A 19,380-nucleotide genomic window follows, 5' to 3' on the forward strand; every position below is an offset into this window, starting at 1 on the left:
CGTGCACCCATCGAAGGGATTCATCGACCAATTCGGTGCATGTTGTGACACGCGGTCTTTATTGGCAGTAAGTGCGGACAGCCTTATAATATGGTGTAGTTGTCAGTCTAATCCGACAAAGGATGGGGCGCTGACTACACACTGATGAAAATGCGGGCCAGAAGGAAAGGATGGTCCAGAGACCGAGGCAGAAATATGTCATATCGCGTAATACCAACGAAACGACTAGAAGAGATCTTACCCTTTCTTGCGGCTTTTTGGTTCAAAGCCGGAGTTGACGACAATGGGTCTGTATCCTGGAGTAATTGACGACGCACCCGTCTGAACCATGCTTAACACGGATGCCGTCGTCACTGCACCTTTCGGTATGGATATAAGTTAAACTATTTCTTGATGATAAAATTGATTGACACACTTCGATGCAACGTAAAATAGCTCCACGAGGAGCTTATTGGCCTTTCCTAAGTTGACAACCATGTATTGTGTCTTGCTAGTAACCAAATATTTCCCAGTCTTTCGAGAGCTATGTTGCTTCAGTGCTTATCCATACACATTGATGTCTCAAGCTGTTCGACTTTTTTTAAAGCCCTAGTAATGGCCGCCAGAATCCCGTTTAGATCTTCAACCCCCACGCTCACGCGTACAAGGTGGCTTGGAATGCCATGGCGAGCCATCTCGTCTTGCTGTGTCTGTGTGCCAAACTGTGCATAGGCAGTCAAAAGTGTGAAGATAGTCCCAAAGCTGGTACCTTTACACCCTTCAAATGTGTTATAGAAACGCGCGGCACTCACGGGCCTTTTAAAAATGACACTTAAAAGATGACCGTAGCCTCCCCTCTCGCGACGATAGCGTTCATACATATCTGGCGTTGTGATCGATGGATAGTTAACCTTTTCTACTGTCGGATGAGCAGTAAGGAGATCTGCAACAGCCTTGGCGTTGTGGTTGGTGAGTTGGACTCGCTCGACGAAGTCTCGTGAATTCTCATGTAAAACCGCTAAGTTACTAGGAAAGAATGTGGCTTCATAAGAATGCCTCAGTTGGCGATGCAGGTAGCCGTAACTTGGGGACTTGGGGTTGACAATCACACTGGTACATCTTAGTATATGTCACGTGTGGAATGATGAGATGGGGTTGTTGTGATACCTGCCGCCGGTCACGTCACACCTGCCGCTGTACATTTTTGTTAGACTGGTCACAAGGACGTCAACGTATGGTAAAAGATCGGTGTTGATGAATGTGCCGACCGTCTCATCGCAAATGACAATGAAGCGGTGCTTATCCGCGAGTTGTCGAATGCGGTGCATGTCAGGCGTAACTAGTTTGGGATTTCCTGGCACCTCTGTCCAAAGGGCATCAATTCGTAGTCCAGATTCTAGTAAAGCTCCAAGATCATCAAGATCCTCAGGTGTGCCATGAGGGTAGGTTATGAGCCCTTGCCAATTGCTTTCGAGTATGTTAAAGGTCTCTGTATAAAGGTATCTGTAGAGCACTGTAAGTTTAGTGTATTGCTGCCTTTGACGCTGGATGTCATACCCAAAAGCTGCCACTCCGGACCTGGTATAAGGGCCCGCTAAGGCACGGGCTACAGCACTAATAGCGGACATCCCACCTGGGTAGAGGAATATGTCACTGGTTGCGGCTGGACCATGACCAAGCTGTTCTGATTGAGCCAGATTTGCTATATCTTGTTTTATAGCGGTTTCTTCGGCAAACCCGGACGTCCCCAGCCGCATAAGTTTGCTCTTTGAATCAAGCTGCTTAATGGGCGGAGTGCAAAAATCTCTGTTAGAAGACTTCGATTCCAAATATTCAAACCACAGTAAGCAGAACTCTGCGTGGCGTGTCGAGATGCCATCACCACTATCACGCCAATAGCGAGATGCAATCGTAGAATGATGAGTGGAATAGATGACCACGTAGAACTGTGCCCAGAATCCGTCGATTGTTTTTTCCTCTGGTTGGGAAAAATGGACGCACAATGCTTTGCTCCCATCGGTGACAGATTTTGATAGAAGATCCATGCATCGCTTTGCGGCTTGGGCAGAGACAAAGACCATGCATGTGATTTTGCTGTCTTTAGATAATCCTAGACGTGTAAGGATAGCCTTATTGAGCTGCCGAACTGGCTCGTTCATAAAAAATCTGACAGTCAGATAAGATAGAGCAAAATGTTCGAGATTCCGGCTTTCAAATACCTTGGGTACCCGGTCTGCATTTTACCGGTCACCCACTCTTCACCGCGTGCAATAGCACCAGATGATTCCCATGTTGATAACGAAGAGATCAATGCCTGTATAGCAGAGGTAAGTAACGGAGTTCTTTGGAACTAGCTAAACAGGTTCGTCTTACATGTCGGTTATTCGGTGGCATGCGGCCACCAAGCGGTGGGCCGCGTAGTGTTTCGGCTGGCATGGGGAACACGAGGATATATTGGTTTGTTTTAAAGTAGTATCTTCTCCTATTGAGCAGATTTATCCGGGACCCGAAGAATTTGGATTCCAGTATAAATATATGTGTAAATTCGAATGTTATCGTAGGTTCAACGGTTCAGACTATTAAATCAGCTCTTAATGATTATAATAGTAGCCATGCAAGGCGGCACAGTAAGAAGTAAGGAGATACGTGTTCCAGAACGGTAATCTCAGCGGAAATAATCTCCGTGACCTGATCATCCAATGTAGGTGAATATAGTAGGGAGACAGATTACGTATTTGCACCCGAACGCTCTGCCCAAGGGAAAGGGAGGAGCAGAAAACCATGCGCTAATCACTTGATCATATTAGTAGGTGATAGTAGCCCATTACATGGGAGGATGTGATGGGTGTCCTGTTTTGATCCCTTTCGTGAGTCTACCGACAAAAAAAAAAACAGCTTCGCTATCTCGGGAACAAAATGAACTCCACGAATGACAGGGCCAAGGACATCACAACAGGAGGTAGTAACACTGGAATGACGCGGCCTGCGGCAAGGGTTCCAGGATGGGCTGTATCATAGCATGTGCGTCCTTGGGGTTCTCCAAGGATCGCGTATAGAGTCTGCAAGGACCAGCTTGCTGATGTCTATCGGCCAGGCCTTGCAGGAGCGTGGTCGAAATTCGGACTAAACCGGAATTACTCCTGGCTTTCTATTAGGCATTCTTGCTCGTCCAAGTTAACCAGATAACTCGCTTTATAGTGCGTTGTTTGGTTTGTTGGTTTTGGTCCCAGAACATAGCCGGCCACTTCCATTCCCCAATCTCGAATTTGGTATCACCCTACATATGACATGGAAATAAGTCTTAGGATCTGGTCCCACTAATCTGAGATGATAAAACTTTCGACCCTCGTAAACAGGGGCTAACAAGGAAACAATGTCTTCGAAGTCCTATAATGGAAATGTTTCAAAAGAGAAGACGACCCTTTCATCAACCAATTTTTATTATGGGATAAATTGAATCTTGATTGAGAGACCTGTATATGAGAAGCCGCAGTTTTCAGGCGTCTTTGTTATTGGACGCATGGTTTTCAGGACTGTAAATCAACAGATACAGGCAACATCCTTGAATGACTAATCCTGAGTCCATACGCCGAATGAAGACATCACTGGTAGGATTGTAGTTACGCGCGACATGTTCTTATTGGTTGCGTATTAATAAGTGGGTCGCGGGTCCTTGCGTAGACGATGCATGAGACAAGGTCGCCCCGAGCCGCAGAATCAGTCGTCCACAGATGACGCTAGAGCGTTCCTTAGCGAGCGCCGTGAATTCACTGCGCCAGAGGCCACCGGAAGAATACCTACCGGCATTCCGGTCTCATCCACTTGGGAGAATGGCCTCTGCTTCCTTCACTCTGCGGCAGCAGCAGCAGATGCTCTTCTACGAGAGGAAGCTCTTTTGGCGGATGTGTCACATTGCTGGACTGCATCCTGGCTGAATGCTGCGCGTTGGCGGTCGCCGCCTACATACACAATATTTGCCTCTGACTCTATTCATTTTGTCGGCGAATAGTGGAAATCCTGATACCCCAAATGTAGCGGTATGTATGAAATGAATTGAGGGTCTGATCCTCGAATAATCTCTCTATCCTAGTTCCTTGAATATTCCAATCAGAACAAGATTGAACACGTATCCATCAACAGCATTGTCTTCCAGTGTCTTAGACAATCAAGGGATGCGATGTTGGCTGGATGCTATCTGTAATACTGCCCTGTAATCATTTTGGTTGACACATTTTCTAAAAGGGCATGTGGGTGGTGATGTGTAGAATCAAGACATTCGCATCTTCCACAATTGCTTGAGTGGGCCAGATTTCAGATTCCGTGCATCTCGTACGAGCTATACTAATGCAGGCGAGTAACCTTATGATAGGTCCAAGTTTCCAACATTTTCATTCCTTGTGGTATTGTAGCACGCTGTCATTTAGTGTATAAGCCTAACTGGGTGATTTCAGTAGAGTGAGGGCATGACATTACCATTTTTAATTCCAAAAAAAGGTCATCCCATCACACCAAGGTCTGACGATGTGCAGGCTACAGGCTGAAAATGTTTTTGTTTGATTTTGCTTGGGAGAAGCATACCAACTGATGTATTATCGTGCGGCGCGGTAACACGAGCCGAACCTTACATACACCCCATTTACATGTTTGAGGCAAAAGTGTAGAGGGAACATAGCACATGCCACTGACTACATTTCGAGAGGACGCATAATTTATATTTAGAGCGACTCTAGCCTCGCCGCCGGCCCCCCCCAAGGCAGTGGTTCGTGGCGGGCCATAAATCCTTTTTTTCCCTTTTAAAGACTGATCGCCGATATTCAGGAGTACTGCAGTTAATGGCGGTGAAGAGCAGGCTCTGTGAACAACCTACGTGGAGGAAACGATATACGTCGGCGAAAGACGCAGATCGCTGCGCCGAGCTGGACACTGACGAAGGATGTCCATTTTCCTGAACTCCTGTTATCCAATGTTCCACACTCAGGGATACGAGACACGAGAAAACCCACTATTCGCTCTTAATTGGGAATACCCTAACAGAGGGCGTAGAAAAGCGGTGAGCATTCATGTAAGCGTGAAATGATGCATCTACATTTGTCTCTGAATGTTTCTGCGAAAGACTGCATCTTCGCATGAACACACTTGTAAGGGCAAATACAAGCACAAACACAAACCCTTGCTGAAAGAGCGAGGGACCTAACCACATAATAAGATTAGCAGCAAATGTCGACGTAAGACGTGCCTGGAAACGCGACTGCAATCGCCCCCTCTCGATAAAGGGAATTTACTTTAACAACTATTATAAGAATGGCGAGCGAGGAGACTGAAGTAATTGCATTTGCAAAGGGGAAAGAGATCCATCATCATCAACATGACAACCAGGACCAGCAAATCTCCAGCATTAGCAGAACAATGTACGTTCCCTTCTCGCCACGATGGGCAGCCGGGTTCAGAATGGAACGAAACGCTGCAATTGGACACCACTCTAGTGTGCACCATTGCGAGATTCTGTGTAAACCGTGATGTGAACGAACATTTTTTCTACTATGTACTCTGGTCACGACTGCTCGTTCAGTTTAGTGACACTGACCAGGTATACTTCGGCAGCCTCCAGACTACAGATGATGGTGGCTCTTGGAGGAAACTACTGATGGCAGTCAGTATGCCACTGTTGGATATGCAAACACCGACCCACAAGTTGCTTGATGGTAATGCATGGGCCATGCTTCAGCCAGACTGTTGCTCCCCAAGAGCATTTAATACAGGCATTGTCAGTCTACGGCCCAGCGCTACATCAGAAAGGACCAACAACCATGCGTGCAAGAGCGGAAGAGTCACCGAGGTGAGCCACCCTGAATGTTCCCCATATAGATCTTCACTCATTGAGAAACATGAACAGACATGTGATGCCCTACTGGTCATTCAGCAAAAGCAAACCTTACCACAAGTTGCCCTCCACTCTCGGCAATCCATCCTATCACTCCTTCAGGCACGTAATTTGATCTCCACAATAGAGGAGGCCGCCAAAGGGATCCTCGACAACGTCTCCTGCCCGTGGGGACAAATCCCACTCCTAAGCCGTGCTCACCAAGACCAGATCCTAGCATGGAATCGGCCTGCGTTTGAACCGATGCGTCACGATTTCCTGTGGGAATGCATCTATGATGCGCCCGTCGACGCGAACACGGTTGCTGTGGACGCGTGGGATGGCAAGTTGACCTTCCGAGAGCTATGGGATCATGCGTCCAGTCTTGCCATGTATCTCAAGGTCACCCACTCAGTTAATGCACCGTCTCTGATTCCAGTATGCTTTGAGAAATCCCGATGGGCGGTGGTGGCCATGTTGGCTATCAACCGCTGTGGTGCTGGGATCGTTCCTTTGGACCCAGCCACAGCTCCCAGCCGACTGCAGCAGATCCTTGAGCAGGTCAAAGGCCCACTGGCCGTAACCTCCAGTCAGGGCGCAATAGCGGTGCAACAGTATATCCCCAACGTCGTCGTCGTCACACCACGAGCCATGGCCTGTGTAGATCAAAGCAAAGAAGACAAAGCCCAACAACAGGCGCAGGCCCTTAATCGGCCCCTGGCACATCACCCGGGGTATTGCATATTCACATCTGGCAGCACCGGAGTTCCTAAGGGCTGTATCGTCTCACAGCGATCTTTCTCGATGGTTGCCCACCAAGGATCAGCCTTCGGGGTCGATCCGGGGATGCGCGTACTCCAATTTGCATCCTCCTCCGTCGCTATATCACTGTTCGAGGTTTTCGGGACCCTTTCAGTCGGGGGCACGGTGTGTATGCCATCCGATGAGGAACGGCGGAGCCAGTTACCAAACATGATGAAGGAGATGGCAGTGGAATGGGCGCTACTCACACCGACTGTGCTGAGCGTCATCCAACCGCGTTCCATCCCAACGTTGCGGCGGGTACACGTAGCTGGAGAGCCTTGTAGCGATGCATTGCTGCAGCGGTGGGCGAGTTCAGTCCACTTAACCCAGGTCTATGGGATGACCGAGACTGCCGGGCTACTATCAATCTCGCATCGGCTCCAATCGCCGGCTCAGGCAAATAACATCGGAAACGCATGGAACATGAGGACATGGTTGGTCTCGCCCCAGGATGCCACGAGGCTGGTACCAATCGGGGCGGTGGGAGAGCTCCTGCTGGAAGGGCCGATGCTAGCTGAGGGCTACCTCGGAATGGAGGACCAGACAGCCAGAGTGTTCGTCACAAGCCCACCCTGGCGGCGAAAATATCGAGTGGATGGACCACAGGGACTGCCTCAACCCATGTACCGCACGGGGGATCTGGTCCACTACAACTCCGATGGCAGCCTCACGTATATCGGACGCAAGGATCGCCGTGTGAAATTACGCGGTCAACGATTGGAGCTGGGTGAGGTGGAATATCGACTAGCACAGCAGCTACAGGCCCAAAGGGACAGGGCCCTGTACGTGGCAGTTGAACTCATACCCTCAGGGAACAACACCAGCGAAGAGACCAAGAAAGGTTTAGTTGCTCTGATATCCTTGCCGTCCTGCACTAGAACAACCATCTTGCCGTTGAAATCCTGGATTGGGCCAGCCTCCCCTAATTTTCGTGTAGAGATGGAGGATGCTATGCGACAGCTACGGTCTCACATGAATGACTACATGATCCCACGAGTCTTTATACCCGTACAGCAGCTGCCAGTGACTCCGTCTGGGAAGATGAACCGGCGAGAGATGCAGCGTCAACTGTCCGAGATAGGATATGAGCAGCTTCTAGTGGACTATGGTCTAACTGGTGTCCCGACGTCTTCCCCGGCAGACCCTGATCCTCCAATGGATGACCTTACCCAGGGGAGGAAAAATATGCAAGCTATCTGGTTGACAGTGTTAGGACGGCCTTCGAGCGCCCTAGATACGACAAGTAACTTCTTCCAGCTGGGAGGAGATTCCATTCTGGCGATGAAAGTGGCCATCCTCGCGCGGTCTCGCGGCATCCCCCTGTCCGTATCGGATCTGTTCCAATATCCCCATCTGCCGTCCCTCGTACAAGCGTTAAGCAAGAGGGTGTCCAGCACAGGCCGGTCAATTTCCTGCAAGGACGGCTATCTGGCCGCTGCCGCGGACAGTCGGGAGAGCCATGTAGACAGGACTACGAGAGACAATATGGGACTACTCTCCAGCCTTCCCTCATCATGGTCAGTGGATGCTGTTATGCCAGTCACAGCCATGCAGGCCTGGTTCCTGTCCCGATGGACACCATTCTGCTTCCCTTTCTTATTGGAGGGACCCATAGATATAGGCCGACTCCAGAGAGCCTGTGAAACCCTGGTACATAGTCATTCTATTCTGAGGACTGTATTTACACCCGCTTCATCGTCGTCGAACCAGCTGGTACAAGTCATTTTGCATCACCTGGACCCTTTCCCTTTTCGCCACATCAGAACTGATGCGTGTCCCGTCGCACTGGGACCGACGATGGCTACGAAGGAGGCAACTTCGTATACGCCGACAATGGACCAGATACCCATCCGCTTCACCCTGCTATCTGGGTCGACACATCGACATCTGCTGCTCATCCGGCTCTCACATGCCCAGTTCGACGGATATTGCCTGCCCCTTCTGTTCAAGGAGCTCAGTCACGCATACTCTGTTGGGGAACCGGACTCGGCGTTACCGCAATTCTACGACATCTTGACCTCCCGAACACAGCCCATAGATGCCAAATATGGCTCAGCTGCGGTCAAATTTTGGCGCACGTATCTGAAGGACTCTAAAATAGCGAATCTCCCTTCGCGCGGCAAATCTCACGGACCTAATGCCCTTCAGTTGGTGCGAGCCAGTTCGGTCTGCACGCTCCTCCCGGGGTGGGACACGGGCTTCACATTTCCCACGCTGGTGAATGCAGCCTTCTCCGTCCTGATCGGCCGTCGGCTGTGCCAGGATGATATTGTATTCGGCCTGGTCATGAATACTCGTGACAACCCATCAGTTCCGCACACTGACCGAATTATCGGTCCATGCATCAATATCAATCCGCTTCGCGTGCAACTGAAGTCGACGTGGAGAGTCGCAGATCTCTTTCAAGCTCTCCATACTCAGCATACGCTCATCATGGGCTATGAGGACATGGACTGGCCAGACCTTGTCCAGCACTGCACTGACTGGCCTGCAAGCACCGAAGTAGGATTTATTCTGAATCACCTCACAACCTTTGCGGATCAGCTACCTCTTTCCCTTGAGGACTGTCAGTGCCAGCAGTGGCCTATGGCCTACAACATTCAGCCTTCAGATCAAGTTCTAATTCGGTCGATTCACCGATCCAACCATTCTTGGGAGGTTCAGGTCCTGGCATCTGCCGCATTGATGGATGAAACGGAGGCACAATCTCTTGGAGATCAGCTCATGGAAATTACGCAACAGCTCTATCAATCTCCAGGCCAACTAGTATCATCATTTGCAATGCCGCCTTCATAATTAAATGCTTACTTATCTGCTATTTCATCTCGTGCCACAGCCGCTGTATTGGGGATAGTTATTACAGCTACTATATATATTCGTACTAGAACGCTACTTCCATCGTCTACAATTAGTATACCAATAAGTCCTGATATATAATATGGGATCATCATATATCACACTCACTTTTCGGGAAAGGTAGTGATTCAGTGAATATTAAGTAGCCTCCAACATCGTGTACAGAGGGGTTATAGGCCTGCAAACTCCTTGTGATTTTGAATGAGTGGCATTAAAGGACACGTTTCTAAGTTTCTTCTTTCCACATATTTAAGAGATTTTCAAGGCTAGTGGAGAATCTGGGTATAGCGATATGCGTTCTGTCCTGTCTTATCTCGAGTCCTTCGCTGGAGACCGATGTGCGGACCTAAACAGGATGATACCATGAGACTACTCTTAAGAAGTACCCACAGCAGTTAGACTAAATACTTCGATGTTTGTTGGTCCGATTCCGAGAATGACTGTATAACGCCGTTTGATCTCGAGAGTCACTACATCCTTGACCTCGCTATGTACCCCTCAACACTCCCTTCAGAGAGGCTATTATGACTGTGGAGTCCTACAGTGACAATAATTAAGATGTCCTCAGTTCTTACAAATGTTATAATAGTTGGTAGTTAACATGCCCCGACGCAAATGGCTGGAAATTCTGGCTGTCGCACATCGCGATCAGATACACTGTAGCATTTGAGTGAATTCTCTTCTTTAGTCCTACTAGTTACAATGGGATTATACTCCTGTAGGCGACCGGATAACAAATATCTGAGGCAAGTACCCAATAATTGACAGTGGGCATCTCTTAGACAAAACGAGTATTGGGAGCCTGTATCACCTCCATTTTCCCTTTCGATGAGGAACTCTTTGGCTGTCTGATGGACAAGGTATATACTTGAACTTTTCACAAATACAAATAGTCCACAAAGCCTGCGGATCTTTTGTCCTAGTCCCATTGGGTCTAAGCTGGCATCTTTCGCCAGTCCGCACTGTGGTGAAACGGCCACGCCCAACGCCATAGCCATTTCTTCAATGCTTAGTGGGCGACAGGCGCTGACAATGGTCGTCAAAATTTTCTTTACCGTAGCAATTTGGCCAGGGGGAACGCGGGCTAGAATCTTCTGATATGCCGCAGTCACAGAGGGAGGCAACAATCGAATCGTTTCTTCATTTGGCTGAAGACTATTTCGGAAGGTATCTTGTACGTCATTAATGGCCAGGTGTAGCCAAAGGTAGGTTCGATGTTCCATCCTAAGAAGCTGTTGCTCAAGCTTTTGCTGCATGCTAGGTGACAACTCCAAACTTTCTGTCAGCTCTTGAACTTTTAATTTGATAACATGATCAATTTCACCGCGAATCTTGAGATTCTCATCCTCGCCCCGCAAACGGTTAGTGTCGAAGATACAGATGGTGTTTTGAAACGCAGGGTCTGATGCAGCAGACATTAACACCCGCCAAAGCTCATCAACCTCGTGTTGAAGTTTATCCCCATTTCGTTCCCAAGAAGGCATTACAAGCCTGATCAGCTGTTGCTGTTGGTTGAAGAGCTGATGGAGGACTGCACAGAGTGCTGTGGCCAGACTGTTTTGCTCTTTATTGTCCTTGAAGAAAAAGTAACAGACGGAACCCTTCGAGTTAAATGCTTTGAAGTCAATGTCGATCAGTGACCTGGCTAGAACAGATTTCCCGCAACCAGGGTCGGCTGATATCCAGAGCAGATCATGTGTACAATTATCCCACCAGTGGAGATAATGCGCTTTCTGTGTGACCCACTGGCATGTGCCCGGTACTCGGTGAGGGTTGACGTTCTTTTGCTCCTCATGGTTCGATATTTTGAATACTTGGTAGCATTGCCGCTGCTTCTGGGTAAAAAGCGCAGCTTTCTGTTCTTGTTTTTGAGTTTCTTGTTGATTATAGATCCTTTCCAAACGTTGGTTGGTGCCTTTGAACTCTTGTCTCAGCCCGCCTACAGTCTTTTGTAAGTCACTCTCCTTAGATATTATTGAGCAATTGGTTTCATTTACTACATACATCCACAACCAAGCTCTCTCGGGAAACCTGGCCGACCGGTATATAGCCCAGTTCGATCGGTAGGGCACATATCCAACCGATATGGAAATCCTCGAGTTGGGGGGTGGTGGACATCTTCGCGATAGGCAAGCCAATATAAGCCCTGATTGTGTACGGACGCGTGATCTTAAATGAAGTACTGTATAGTTGTAGGGGGATTGGTGTATTCTCGACGATATTTCAATGAGAGGAAAGATGACGGCACCGACGCCAGGAAAGACACCAGCTTTAGCCGCGATGGCTCAGCCTCGAAGGAGCTGAACATGCACAGCATCGGGCGGTAAAAGGTAAAATGCTATTGGTGAAGCCTAACGCGATTTACCTCAGGCAGCGAATAGACTTGTCTCATGTCTCGCTTTCTGGGTTGGATCTATTGGCGACTGTCGTCAGTTCCCGCGCCTGGACCACAACTGGGGAGAATAGTTTGCATATGGATGGCGCGCAATTGGACACGTAACTTAGATGCCCGCAAATCAATGAACATAGAATAAGCGCTAAGGCGCATATTTTCCGCTCGTGGTTGCGTGCCTAACTGCTTGAGTTACGTATAGCATCGGCTCAATATGTCAAGGTAAAGCATCCACACGCACATTATTATCTCATGATGCGTCTAAATTCAGTTTTCGATTGATTGTAGAGCGCCACACCCTGAAGTCTCCCGTAAATTCATGACTTCTGATGAATCTACTCGCGTTTCAGGTAGCCGCCCTAAGGCTGGGCCGTTTAGAAAGCGGGGGAAGTCTTGGGCCAATATTCCTAGCCAATAAAAAAACATTAGTTGGTTCCAACCAGACATGTGTAGTATAGATGTTACGCTTTATAGTACCCTTGATTCCGGCGTTACCCGCCAAGACACCGAAGCTGAATGTGATTTGGAAATACTTAAGATAAGAGTTGTTTCGTTCATTGATTGACTTGATTATCTGTTACAGGCGTAGTTTGCCTCGCATATCTGTTCGCTATCCCTGCCAGAAGGCCCAGCCACCGGGATAAAAGTCTCGCGCCCGCTCACTGCGCGGTCGCTCGCTGGGTTTCGAGTATTGAACCTGGACCTGTGTTTTCGATGTCCTTGACTGGCCCCCGACATAAGCCATGTTGCCGTTCATGAGGAACCTGAGGAAACTCCAGCGCAACCAGCAAATCGCGCAGATGTCCATTGTTTGCCGAGGTAAGGGGGATGACGAACGTTGCTTGATTGAAATATTTCAGAACTGGTCGAACCTGGGTATTCCTGGGCATTGTTATTATTCCTTCAGTCAGGAATAGATCCATGCACATGAGCAGCAATTCGCTAAATACCAAGAATGGAATGAAGTGCAGCAGCTCGCCCAGGAATCTTTAGACACCGATGCGGAAGGCTGGGTGACGCCGCAGCTGGATTTTGCCCAAAAACGAATCCAGAACAAGGAGCTTTTGTCCATGTATATTGCGCGAATGGAGGGTCAAAAATCACCGGAAGAAGTAAGACGGATATGGCCCTTTCTGGAATAACAGATAGAACAGACTTTGACACTATAAAATGAATAGTATCTGTTTGTTGTAGTTTAAGTCTCCTAGCCAGAGGCCGTTCAGGATGCCAATCTTGTATGGCGTCTCCGGAACACATGCAGTAGGCCACACAGTCTTGGATTCGTAGGCTAGTTGGATAGTTACATAGTGTTTGCTCCAGATTCTGGTCCCCAGGGGTCCTTAGGTTACTTGACAGTGTCGCGAATGGCTAGGTTTATGATACGGCAAGGTGAGATGTTAAATCAGCACAATGTCTGCTGTACCGCCGCGAAGGGAAGAACTATATAAAAAGAGAGTCGGTCTCCAATGCCTGAATCATCCTCCAACCAAGTGAGAGTACTGTTTGCCACTATCAAGCTTGTTTAGGAGATGGAATGGGGGGTTCGACAAGGCTCGCACATCTGGGTACCAGTGGGCGTTGGGTAAGAAGGTAAAAGATCTGCCGGATAAACGTTCAAGGTTGTGGATTGCACTTGTCGCTGGGGGTTGTGCACAAGCATGATGAGTTATTGGTTGCTGGTGACCGCGACTAATCCGAAGCTGTGCTGCCTTGGCTACCCAGTGGTCCAGCGCCATTTATGTTCTCTCAGGAGAAAAACGTGCGGAGTATTAATGAGTTCTTGATCACGAACGGCTAGGCACACGTGTGGAAACCCCCCTTAATACTTAAAAGCATTCTTCCTGTCCCCTGGCTTCCCATTCTATGAATTATTCCTCCCTGCAGCACGGCGTCGGGTAATCGCCATACCTATCGAAAGTAGTGAGCAACCAGCAAGCTATAGCTATTGTCGTTATCCGGCAAGTTTTCAAATTCGGCACCTTGAAGCTCTCTTCTGACATTCTCAGCTTCCTCCTTCAGCACCGCAGCCTCAGAATCTTTCTCGTCCAGAAGTATCAGGGCCTCCGCCAACTTTCGTTTGATCCGGGCGGTGTCTCCTTTATCGCCTTTCGAGGCCTCGCAGACTTCACATAGTGTCTGAGCGTAGCGCAGCCGCTCGCTACCTCGCGATTAGGGTTAATATTATATGAGTGGATAGGGTATGAGTGAGGTGAGAGGAGGGAAACGGTGAACTGACATTGCCCTAAGAATCTTCCCCAGTTTAATCTCTGTGCATGCCAATTTATAATTCGCACAGATATGCGCGGGATGGAATTCCTGTTCGCTCACATGGCCGCGACATGCGTGCTCGTAGTAGCTTTGAGCTTGAGGCAAATCATTCCTGTCGTATGCAATGTTGCCTCGATAGTAAATCTGACTATATATACCTCTGTCAGTCATCTCTACCGAACAGAAAGTTAAGAATCGTAACATACGTGATGTCGAAATGGGTTTCAGCTCCGAAAGAGTCAAGAATGTACGGTGTAGCGAGATCCACGTATTCCAATGCTGCGTCAAGGTTCCCTTTCAATCGTTCTGCAGTAGCCATGTTCAGATAGCGTCGGAAAATTATAAATTTGTGCTCAGCGTATGGTGTTGTTAGGTCGATTTTCACGGCTTCGTTGAAGAGCCCTAGTCCCTCGTCATATTTACCACTGGAGACATAGACTCCGGCGAGAGAGGAATAGATGTTAGCAATCTCAGGATGGTTCGGGGGTAAGAGTCTTTCGCGGATGCGCTTTGCTTGCTCAAGATAAATCCCGGCTTCTTTGGGGTGTCCTCGTTCGCGCTCGGCGTATCCTACGGTCTGGGATAAATGCGCTAGTATCAGGGTCTCATCGGAACCACAAGCTTCAATAGCGGTGATTGCAAACGTGGTACATTGTTTGTAAGACGAAATTTCGAAGAGATACCTGGGACTGTTACTTGAGCTTGCGGATTCTGGCCAAAGAAACCTTACCATGCTGCGTATGAACAGAGCTCAATAAAATCGTGGAATTGCTCCGCAGGTAGGCTTTTGTATGAATTCCGTTTGAAAATATCTGCCAACATGACGACATGGCTGATGTATTTTCGACAGATTGACCACACGGGATGCATGGACCGGCCATCTTTTTGGTGCGGAAATACACCCAATAGTAATTTGGTTGCCTTTTTAAGGCTGGCTAGCTGGCGCTCAGGGCCTAACCATTTTCGATATTCTTCTTGAAGAACTCTGTGGATTGATATGTCTCCTGATTCATCCTGGGAAACCAAAGAGGCCAAGAGTAAGGACTCCAGTCCATCTACGGGGCTGCATTCTGTCAGACTGTCATGAACCCAAATGTCTTTGATGTGAACTTACTTATACCTATGCCTTGAATCATCTTCGTGTTCTACTTCGGGGACAGGATTCTCGAAGATGGCCATTGGCAAATTGTCCGGCGCACAAAAGCAGGCTGTGTCAAAGATGAACGCGGCATTTGAATCCATATTGTCGAAAGCTGTCTTCCAGACTGTTTCCAAGGAATGCTTATAAAAGATATTCTTGATCTTGGAAGAACTTTGCAAGGATTGTCCCCTTTCGATGTACGACTGAACGAAGCTCTGAATGGGCATTCTTTTCAATCGAATCTGCATGGCAGCCACCGTGATTGCCAATGCAAGGCCACCTAGAACTGTAGATAGTGTTTCAGAAGCTTGCTCCTCGTCCCCAGAATATGAACCTCGGTGAAGGGTTTTGAGAATTAGAGTTGAGCCCTGCTCGGTTGAGAATGGACATATCCTCAGGGTGTCTGAATTTATCTCAAAGGCTATGTTCTCATGCCGGGTGGTGATAAGTATCGACCCTCTCGAAGACGGTGGCCAGTAGCCGTCCATAACACCGAGGTCCTCAACGTTGTCGAATATTACCAGCCATTCCACTTCTACGTTCACGTCAGCTTGGCCGCTCTCGAAATAAGGATTGGAGCTCTCGAAGTAAGGATTGGGAGCTCACTGGTTTGCTGAAACCATTTGCTCACAAGATACCGATTCTTTAGATGTTGACCGTCGGCCGCAGCCCCTTCCAATTGCAGCCTCAGGGCAACTTCAGTATAGCTCTCGGCCACCGTCAAAGCAGTCTCGCTATTGATCCAGAAGACCGCTTTCACACCGCTATCCGCTCGATCGAATGCATAGCTTAGAGCGATTTGTGACTTCCCCACTCCACCCATGCCGACGAGAGTTAAAATCTTGTACTGGGGGTTTTCAGGATCCTGGTCAAGCGCATCACTGATGCTCTGAAGCTCCGACTCGCGGCCACAGAAGGCTGTGTTCCTAGGGAAAGGGACGATTGTACACGGCAGAGACACGTCAGAGGCAGCCGTTGAAGTTGTAGCTGCGGAAGCATGTTTGGCATCCATCGCAGATTTTTGGATGCTCAGAGCTTCAGCCTTGTCTTTCAACTGGGCTAGGCGTTTCCGGATGCGTGATAAAGTGGCATCGAAATCGGTACAAACAGCTGGCCACGCAGTATTTGCAAGATTGACTGTCCATCAATGTTTCAGCAGTCAGGGCTACCATACAAGGAAGATATATCTGAAAACCAGCATACCGATTGGATGGCGACGTAAAAATCTCGTCGTCTGGACCCAGAAAAGAATGACATCCACAACAATGTCGACGAGCACTCTCTCCATCTGTGGCTCCCCCGCAGCCACCCAGTCATACGAATTGACCATCTCCAAGTCATACCCCATATCCGCAATCATATCCACAATATGCGAGAACAAAGTACCGTGAGCCGCATACACCTCCACAGCCAAATTGACAGCACCCCACAACAGCGCCGCATTGATAGTGTTGCGCTGCGAAGCAACAGCCAGCGCAAGCGAAAAGTTCCGGTAGTGATCCAGAGACGTTGCAATGCGTTTGCCGTTCAGTAGCAAGGTTTGAGTCCCATAGTTATTTTGCAGCAGTTGAAGGTTCTCTAGCAGCGACTCGCAGGTGTTGAATTCCAGCAGCCTTCTGTAGTCGGTTTCGTTGAGGTAACGCTTGCACTCTGCAAGGGCTGTTTCCCATCGAAGCGCGACATACTCGCCCGTGGGACTGGAGCTCCGGGGAGCGTCATCCATGGTAGACTCTGACAAGCTCGGGTTAGATGAATGTGAAGATGGGGCTCTCTAGGAGAGCAGGAGGGCGGATGAGCGAGCCCGATCGAAGTGTCTGACTCGAGAGACAAAATTCAGCCGTCCAGTGCGGGGGAGGTTGGTCAGTTGGCGTCGTGGCAGCTGTCGCTGTGTAACCCTTCGTGCCAATCACGAACGGCGAAACCTGAAAGTCAGCTGCTGTTGGCAGAATACGCCATGGCATGGGGCCCTCATTGGCCAGGACAGATGCCTCGGTGGCTGGGTTGAGTGTCTCGTAGAGGCAGCCTCCTCTGGGCACTCGGCTAGGATCGTATGTTTTCACAAGGCTTTGTGTATTTGGCAGCACAGCCTCAGCCTTGTGCTGCGAACACTGAAAAACCATTGCACTGTCCGTCAGCGGCGACGACACATCATCAATTTACATCCAAGATTTCTGTTCTACTTGATACTGTATAATATGTTGACACTTTAGCCAGCGGCAAACTAGGGCCATCCCGCGATATACAAGGAAATTGTAGCAATGCCTTTGAACCTGAGGCCCCTGAGACGTCACCATATGCGGTTCGATGGCCGTGAAGCTGTGAAAGGGAGTCAGTATAGATTCTTCCCAGAACTCGCTTTATGGCGCTTAGAGTAACACAGCACTACCTGCTACCGAATCCGACGTTGCTATCCAAGCATATCTCGAGTCCCTCACTGGGCGACCGCATCCAAGTGGTTCTCCAGATACCGCTAACACCATCCCATACATTACCTACGTGAAAGCGCAGTCCAAATGGGTCCCAGCGTCACTTTTTGCCTCAGCCGAGGGCTCCTGCCTTCCCCCGAACTCATTTGCAACGGATGTTCATATTTTCAAAGCTCTAGCAGAGATGGCAGCAGAGATGAAGGTAAACCCGCAGTGGAGTGTTTACGATGGAATCAATGCTTTAGCCGCAGCAGGTATATTCCGGAGTGACCTCAGCGCAGAAGACATCCCATCGGCAGCACGGATTGTTTTTGATATGAGTGGGTGGATCACGATGCTCTTCACTCCTAAATCACCCTACTCCAGTACCCAGGATGGGTTGCAAGTCGACATTACTGGTACACGAAGATTTGCCACGTCCTCTCAACCGATATCTAAAGCTGAGCGGCCTTTAGTAGAGGTCCTCAAGGGCTTTGGGGAGATTCTGCCCGTCGGGGAAGGAGAAACCTCTAAGTTCGATGGAGGTGAGGTTGGGAGTGATATACTGGAGGTTGCAAATCTGAACATGGCGACGCTAATAAATATCGGGCGGATCAATGTCATATGGGTGAAATCAATCAGCTCGCACCTGGAGTTTGACAGGCTTCATCGGCAACTGTCATTGTTTTGCATGCCTTCTGTCTGCATGTTAAATCTTGACAGCAACACGCCCTGCGAAAGGCAAGGAACTGTAAAGACTCCTTTCACGCTACAATGCTGATAGAATGCAGTATTCTGAACGACTTCTACGATGATGGGGACCTTACTTTGAGAGGCTCTAGCTCAGGACATCCCTTGTTCAAAGAAATCCTACTATCCTACAGACTTCTCTTCGCCGACGACTTCCAAGCGCGCTTGATATTCCGCAAGAAGGAACGGGAGCGTGCTCAACTTGCGCGTGGAACACCTACGGAGCCCTGTCTCGATAACCTCTGTGGGCAAAGCCTCCCTCACAAATCCTACCTGGCTTCATTCCGGTCGCCGCTCACTGTCTCCTACTCCAAAGAAAGGGACTTCCCATACCTTGCAGGCAGACTTTCGGACTTGCAGTCATACATTAGTGCTCAACAACCGAACAGACTAACCGCGCTTTGGCACGATAGGAGAAATATACTGAGCTGGTATACGTTTTGGACTGTGCTGCTTTTCGGGATGGTGGGGATCACTTGCTCGATTATTCAGACTGGGTTGGCGGTGGCGAACACAGTGATTGCGTGGAAGACATATCAAGCACAACTGGATTCTATACCAAGACTTTAGACACTTTCTCATGCCCGGTCAGACCGGGTTGCATTCCACGGACAATGAGGTGAACTGAAAGACCAGATTCCTGCTACTCACCAGACTGTTGGTGGTGCATATTCAACATAGTAGAAACGTACTTTTCAGTGAAATGTTCAAACCGTAGTCAATGGTATTTTGACTAATCTGATAGATAAAATAGACAAATCCTGATATTGCAGCATAGGCAACGCATAATAAGGAATACTATAACTCTCCAGGCCATAATTGGTATTCAGGATGTAGTAAATGGAATTAATGTTGTATATCTTGCAGCGTTGGGCCCAGCTGGTCTAGGACGCAGGAATGGCCATCCCGCTGGTAATTAAGGCAT

At 48.8% G+C, this 19,380-nt stretch overlaps 5 protein-coding genes across 5 annotated transcripts; 2 read left to right on the forward strand and 3 right to left on the reverse strand.

The window, feature by feature from the left end:
- Nucleotides 1-452: 452 nt before the first annotated feature.
- ASPSYDRAFT_48679 (uncharacterized protein) lies at nucleotides 453-2,478 on the reverse strand. The gene is made up of 5 exons (XM_040847672.1): nucleotides 2,353-2,478; nucleotides 2,199-2,293; nucleotides 1,537-2,145; nucleotides 1,147-1,482; nucleotides 453-1,089 (listed from the first exon to the last, which is right to left on the reverse strand). The coding sequence occupies exons 1-5, from the start codon at nucleotides 2,413-2,415 to the stop codon at nucleotides 534-536; spliced, it is 1,659 nt and encodes a 552-aa protein (XP_040699278.1). The 5' UTR covers nucleotides 2,416-2,478; the 3' UTR covers nucleotides 453-533.
- A 2,598-nt stretch (nucleotides 2,479-5,076) lies between these two features.
- ASPSYDRAFT_183573 (uncharacterized protein) lies at nucleotides 5,077-9,588 on the forward strand. Its single transcript, XM_040843538.1, has 2 exons — nucleotides 5,077-5,815; nucleotides 5,873-9,588. The coding sequence occupies exons 1-2, from the start codon at nucleotides 5,345-5,347 to the stop codon at nucleotides 9,437-9,439; spliced, it is 4,038 nt and encodes a 1,345-aa protein (XP_040699279.1). The 5' UTR covers nucleotides 5,077-5,344; the 3' UTR covers nucleotides 9,440-9,588.
- A 474-nt stretch (nucleotides 9,589-10,062) lies between these two features.
- ASPSYDRAFT_411629 (uncharacterized protein) lies at nucleotides 10,063-11,982 on the reverse strand. Its single transcript, XM_040846218.1, has 2 exons — nucleotides 11,504-11,982; nucleotides 10,063-11,438 (listed from the first exon to the last, which is right to left on the reverse strand). The coding sequence occupies exons 1-2, from the start codon at nucleotides 11,571-11,573 to the stop codon at nucleotides 10,096-10,098; spliced, it is 1,413 nt and encodes a 470-aa protein (XP_040699280.1). The 5' UTR covers nucleotides 11,574-11,982; the 3' UTR covers nucleotides 10,063-10,095.
- A 1,817-nt stretch (nucleotides 11,983-13,799) lies between these two features.
- Nucleotides 13,800-17,023, reverse strand: ASPSYDRAFT_92607 (uncharacterized protein; the record flags this gene model as incomplete). The annotated part of the gene is made up of 7 exons (XM_040852708.1): nucleotides 13,800-14,049; nucleotides 14,128-14,307; nucleotides 14,366-14,842; nucleotides 14,890-15,222; nucleotides 15,274-15,835; nucleotides 15,907-16,437; nucleotides 16,504-17,023. The coding sequence occupies 7 exons, from the start codon at nucleotides 17,021-17,023 to the stop codon at nucleotides 13,800-13,802; spliced, it is 2,853 nt and encodes a 950-aa protein (XP_040699281.1).
- A 529-nt stretch (nucleotides 17,024-17,552) lies between these two features.
- ASPSYDRAFT_48686 (uncharacterized protein) lies at nucleotides 17,553-19,262 on the forward strand. Its single transcript, XM_040847673.1, has 2 exons — nucleotides 17,553-18,446; nucleotides 18,497-19,262. Exons 1-2 carry the CDS (start codon nucleotides 17,911-17,913, stop codon nucleotides 19,023-19,025), a joined length of 1,065 nt encoding a protein of 354 aa, XP_040699282.1. The 5' UTR covers nucleotides 17,553-17,910; the 3' UTR covers nucleotides 19,026-19,262.
- Nucleotides 19,263-19,380: the final 118 nt, after the last annotated feature.

This window comes from Aspergillus sydowii (genome assembly GCF_001890705.1).
Source record: "Aspergillus sydowii CBS 593.65 unplaced genomic scaffold ASPSYscaffold_11, whole genome shotgun sequence".
In the NCBI taxonomy this organism is placed as follows: domain Eukaryota; kingdom Fungi; phylum Ascomycota; class Eurotiomycetes; order Eurotiales; family Aspergillaceae; genus Aspergillus; species Aspergillus sydowii.

Coding starts and splice junctions, on each gene's coding strand:
- ASPSYDRAFT_48686 (XM_040847673.1), top strand. CDS start 17,911: ATGGCAGCAGAGATGAAGGTAAACCCGCAGTGGAGTGTTTACGATGGA. Junction 18,447..18,496: donor AGCAACACGCCCTGCGAAAG/GCAAGGAACTGT, acceptor GATAGAATGCAG/TATTCTGAACGACTTCTACG.
- ASPSYDRAFT_48679 (XM_040847672.1), bottom strand. CDS start 2,415: ATGCCAGCCGAAACACTACGCGGCCCACCGCTTGGTGGCCGCATGCCA. Junction 2,146..2,198: donor ATGCAGACCGGGTACCCAAG/GTATTTGAAAGC, acceptor TCTGACTGTCAG/ATTTTTTATGAACGAGCCAG. Junction 1,483..1,536: donor TCCGGAGTGGCAGCTTTTGG/GTATGACATCCA, acceptor AGTGCTCTACAG/ATACCTTTATACAGAGACCT.
- ASPSYDRAFT_183573 (XM_040843538.1), top strand. CDS start 5,345: ATGACAACCAGGACCAGCAAATCTCCAGCATTAGCAGAACAATGTACG. Junction 5,816..5,872: donor AGAGCGGAAGAGTCACCGAG/GTGAGCCACCCT, acceptor AAACATGAACAG/ACATGTGATGCCCTACTGGT.
- ASPSYDRAFT_411629 (XM_040846218.1), bottom strand. CDS start 11,573: ATGTGCCCTACCGATCGAACTGGGCTATATACCGGTCGGCCAGGTTTC. Junction 11,439..11,503: donor GAGAGAGCTTGGTTGTGGAT/GTATGTAGTAAA, acceptor AAAAGACTGTAG/GCGGGCTGAGACAAGAGTTC.